Source organism: Salmo salar, chromosome ssa14 (assembly GCF_905237065.1).
Source record: "Salmo salar chromosome ssa14, Ssal_v3.1, whole genome shotgun sequence".
NCBI lineage: Eukaryota > Metazoa > Chordata > Actinopteri > Salmoniformes > Salmonidae > Salmo > Salmo salar.
Window position 1 is genome coordinate 64,030,930 of NC_059455.1, and position 5,016 is coordinate 64,035,945.

General features: G+C 43.2%; 1 protein-coding gene across 6 annotated transcripts in view; it reads right to left on the reverse strand.

The window, feature by feature from the left end:
• LOC106569975 (POU domain, class 2, transcription factor 2) overlaps nucleotides 1–4,641 on the reverse strand; it is a 50,745-nt gene extending 46,104 nt beyond the window's left edge. For 2 of the 6 annotated variants that reach the window (XM_014141778.2, XM_014141776.2), the window contains exon 1: nucleotides 3,445–4,641. In XM_014141778.2, the coding sequence (XP_013997253.2) occupies nucleotides 3,445–3,544 (100 nt within the window). In that variant the 5' untranslated portion in view covers nucleotides 3,545–4,641. The remainder of the gene's footprint in view (nucleotides 1–3,444) is intronic. The other 4 variants (XM_014141775.2, XM_014141774.2, XM_045694665.1 and 1 more) reach the window with 2 other exon arrangements.
• Between the last annotated feature and the right edge of the window lie 375 nt (nucleotides 4,642–5,016).

Consider the following 5,016-nt stretch of genomic DNA (forward strand, 5'->3'; position numbering starts at 1 on the left):
CTCACCAGACAGAGTGCCGACTCACTCTGAATTTGATAGCTTTTTATGTGCAAAAAGAACTCTGGAGATTTTAAAGTCAAATAAAACATTTTTTTGAAATGATTTGTTCTGGCTGCGACCAATGTCAAAGCCCAAGGCGCTTAACGGGGTAATGGCAGGTCCCAATACACTCAAGTATCTGAGAAAAGAAACGTTTTGCACATTTATTTCTGACGAAACCATCAATTTCAACGGGACTTCACTAACCTTTCCCTCACCTTTCTATGGAGATAACAACATATGTTATTACTATTAATATGGTATTACTTGCTTCTACTATTAATACTGCAGATATACCTCTAATACTATACCTCACCTTCTTTCTAAACTTGGAAACTGACCCTGAAACCATTTCCAAATTCATCTCAAACCATGTCTGAACCCATGAGCCAATCCCATTTAGCCTAATGCTCTGTTTGCTGACTGGCCATGCACATCCAAACAAAAACGCCAAGATAATTTTACAAACCTCCATCAAAATGGTGGCCGGAAAAAACCCATTCATGGGGTTAGTGGGTTTGCCACAACACCATGGTCAACCTAACACATAAGCTCTTAGCTTAGATCCACTTGGTAGTCCAATAGCCCATCTTTGCTAACGTATGCTGTTTGTACCCTCTCGCTCTCTCTCCCTCCTTCTCGGGTTCTTTCCCTCCTTAACACCCCCACTTTAGCCTCTCTCTCTCTCTCTCTCTCTCTCTCTCCCTCTAAGCATGCTGGGATTGAACCCCCAGCAGCCCCCTCTCTCTCTGTCCATCATCTGGACCTTAGATCAGAAGGGGAAGTGTGGGTAACAGACTTAGCTAAACAGGCTTATGGGCCAGACCAAAACACCAGGAAAATCCAATTGAAAACCCACCCGGGTCCAAAGGGAACACAGACAGGACGAGAGACAGAACGAGAGACGAGAGAGAGAGAGAGAGAGAGAGAGAGAGAGAGAGAGAGAGAGAGAGAGAGAGAGAGAGAGAGAGAGAGAGAGAGATACTTCTATGTTAGATGCACTTTATTGGCTGACCGACCATCTGTGTCTTTATGTTGTTACCCAATTCCTCATGGGACATGGAGGAAAGTAGAGAGAAGAAAAGAAGGGGGTATATTCACTTTTCTACCACTGATGTTTTATACCAGTATTGACTTATACCCTTCTATTCAAGCCTGCATATGGGAGTATGTTCACTTTATAGGCTACTCACTCACACCTCTATACTGGCATAAGCTAGTAGGTGTGTTACCCAAGGATGTAGGTGTGTTACCCAGGGATGTAGGTGTGTTACCCAGGGATGTAGGTGTGTTATCCAGGGATATAGGTGTGTTACCCAGGGATAGTAGGTGTGTTACCCAGGGATGTAGGTGTGTTATCCAGGGATGTAGGTGTGTTACCCAGGGATGTAGGTGTGTTACCCAGGGATGTAGGTGTGTTATCCAGGGATATAGGTGTGTTACCCAGGGATGTAGGTGTGTTACCCAGGGATGTAGGTGTGTTATCCAGGGATGTAGGTGTGTTATCCAGGGATGTAGGTGTGTTACCCAGGGATGTAGGTGTGTTACCCAGGGATGTAGGTGTGTTATCCAGGGATGTAGGTGTGTTATCCAGGGATGTAGGTGTGTTACCCAGGGATGTAGGTGTGTTATCCAGGGATATAGGTGTGTTACCCAGGGATGTAGGTGTGTTACCCAGGGATAGTAGGTGTGTTACCCAGGGATGTAGGTGTGTTATCCAGGGATGTAGGTGTGTTACCCAGGGATGTAGGTGTGTTACCCAGGGATGTAGGTGTGTTATCCAGGGATAGTAGGTGTGTTACCCAGGGATGTAGGTGTGTTACCCAGGGATGTAGGTGTGTTATCCAGGGATGTAGGTGTGTTACCCAGGGATGTAGGTGTGTTATCCAGGGATGTAGGTGTGTTACCCAGGGATGTAGGTGTGTTATCCAGGGATGTAGGTGTGTTACCCAGGGATGTAGGTGTGTTATCCAGGGATGTAGGTGTGTTACCCAGGGATGTAGGTGTGTTATCCAGGGATGTAGGTGTGTTATCCAGGGATGTAGGTGTGTTACCCAGGGATGTAGGTGTGTTACCCAGGGATGTAGGTGGGTCAATCTTGAACATTAGGGGTAAATAGGTGGGTAAACCCATATGCAAATAAATTATTATCTAGAATTATAAGTGGATAACCTCTTATCACAAAATAAAAAGGTGTAAACTGAGTTTACTTTAGTTAACCCTCAACTACATCACGAATGTTATACTTTGTTTATACCATTTTAAACATTTTTCAAAATGTGTTAATTAATTATTCACTCGTAACCTATACTTTACCTTCATTTCATTCAGTGACCTACCATTAACGGCTGTCCCCTCTTCCCACCCCTCTCTCTCACAACAAAAGCAATGAACATACGTGCCCTGTCAAGCCGTCCTCCTGCATGGCATCCACAACCAGCGCTCATTAAACATTTCAACCGTTCTTCTCCTGGTGACATGTAGTTAAGTAGATAGCCTGCATTATCATCACAGCCCTGGAGAGGAGCATATATTCGGCCCCATCTGTTATTTGAATTTTCCACTTGGATGGAGACAGGGACAGCATCATCTTCGCGCCCCCTTCCCTCTCTCCTCGTTGTTAGATAAAACCACCTCCACCAAAAAGTGACAAAGATCGTAAAAGACAAGATAGTTCATATACTCCACAGGTTGTTGCAACACTATAGTCACCAATCATTTCTCATTAAATTCATTGATAATTACCTAACCTGACTAGGCCTATCAACTTTACGCATCAACACTTTGACTGAGAATATGATAATTAAAGTGGAATGGCACTGTAATTTGTTCAATCTTTTCCACTACCCACTCCCAGCCTTGTCGCAAGGTTTCTCACTCTCTATCCCTCTTTTTTTCCGCGGCCCCGGGATCGATCTCCGCTGGGTCGATAAATTACCATGAATATTCCCTTAACCGTCCATGAGACGAAAACGGGAGAGACGGGTGCATAGACAGAGGCAGACGGAGCGGAGAAGACAGATGGGGATGGAAGTGAGGAGAGAAAACGGTCTGGGAACAGCATGGGATACAGCACATAAGCAAATGTTTAAAGGATGTAAATAATGAACCACATTTTCTTGACAACATTTTGGGGATAAGATGTTTTTTTACACTTTGGATTTTTATACAAATATTCTAATGTCTTCTGGGGGGAAATTCGACTCGGAGAGAAATGTAACCTATGTCTATAAAGAATTCAAGTTAAATCTTCTCATCCTTTTTGAGGAATCAAGAGGGGGTCTAAGGACTTGCCAGTGCAGTGGACAGGTATTAGCTGACTGACTAAGTTTTTTTTTCATGTATGTGAAATGTAGAGGAGCATGGCCAATGAAACAGCTATAGCGGGATAAGCAAAGGTCTTACCGGAGCTGGAGCGTAGAGCCAGCGGGGACTTGAGACGCCAGGCGCTGAAGTCGGAAGCAGTTCTCTGAAAGACGAACGGCACCGGCAAGGGAACAAACATGATCCGCTGTCGTTCTTGGTTTTTATTTGCAGTTTTCTTCGAATTGCGCTTGTCTTCTCTTCTTTGTTGCTTTTCTTCTTATGCTTTCCAGGTAGACGTTTGAAAATATGTTTGGTAGTAAGAATATTTGGTTGAGTTTGTGTCTACGTTCACATTTTTGGTTTGGTGCCTCTATCTATGTCATATCGATGTGGATATATGGTCCCTTAGTAGTTCAGTGAACGGTGCTCATTTGAGACTAACACACAGACGGATAGTCGGGATACGGGATACACAACGCCAGCTATGTAAAATAGGCTTCTGTTGATATTAGTCATTAACAGAATGAATAGACATTGAGTAACTCTCTAACGCTGGTATTCTCTCATTGGTAAAAGTTAGGCCTGTATGTAGCTACAAAATAGCTTAGACATGAACTGTATGGAATATTATTTTATTATATTCTTGAAGGTATTTCCATATGTTTTGCTTATCACGACAGGTGTGCGACTCTTCCCGTCACAGTGGCCTCTTTTACCTCGTTCGGTTTTGCTTTGGTTTACACTTGTAAATAAATATCTCTCCAGTTTTACTTTGATGAAAAACTATTCTCTCTCGCTGTCTGTTGTAGCAGGTGTATGGTCGGAACAGAAAAGGTTAACAACTGTTGGTGTTATGTTGCTATTTTTGGTTCTCTATATTTGGTTACAAGCAGAAATGGCTATGGTCAGCTCACGAATACATGCACACAAGAAGCATTATGATAAAATATACAATTAAATTATTTGAAACATTTAAATAATCAAATAATAAGTAAGGCTACACAGGGACGCCTCTGGTTTTCGCTCCTCCCCCTCTCTGTCACAGGACGGTAATTATAACGCAATCAATCGATAAATAAAAGATACATAAATAAACCAGCTTTTTTTTTTTTTGTAAATGAAAGCTAAACGAAAAACATAAACACGGTACCCGTTATGCGGTATCTTTTCTTTGGCTCTGTCCCGCCATCCGTCTGTGTGTCTGTCTCTATGTTCCCGTTATTTGGGAACCCCAGTTCGTTCGGTCCGACTCCCTCCAGTCTGAAAGCGCTCTGACAACGCTGCTCGCAACATTGAGGCGAGAGAGCACCCGCCGTATAGCCTACAGTCCCCCACCCCCTTTCTCCCCCTCTTTCTTTTCCTCCCCCCTCTTCCTTCTACCCCTGCTCTCTCCCTTTTTCTTACTAATCCCATATAAAATGACCTATACTCTGCATTGATCGCTTGATTAAACTTAATTCACAATGATGCCAATAATCGTGGTCGTCTCCTAATCGATTGGTTTACACAATAGACACGTATTCAGAGTTGGTGTTTGGTGTATTCTTGTGCAGGTGATTTTTCGCATCGCTCCCCCTACATTTACCTTGGCTAAATCTACGCATTGAAGGTCATAGGCAGCATTGTCAGCATAGTAATACAGTAGTCTTATGGTATGAGTAATTGAGCTAG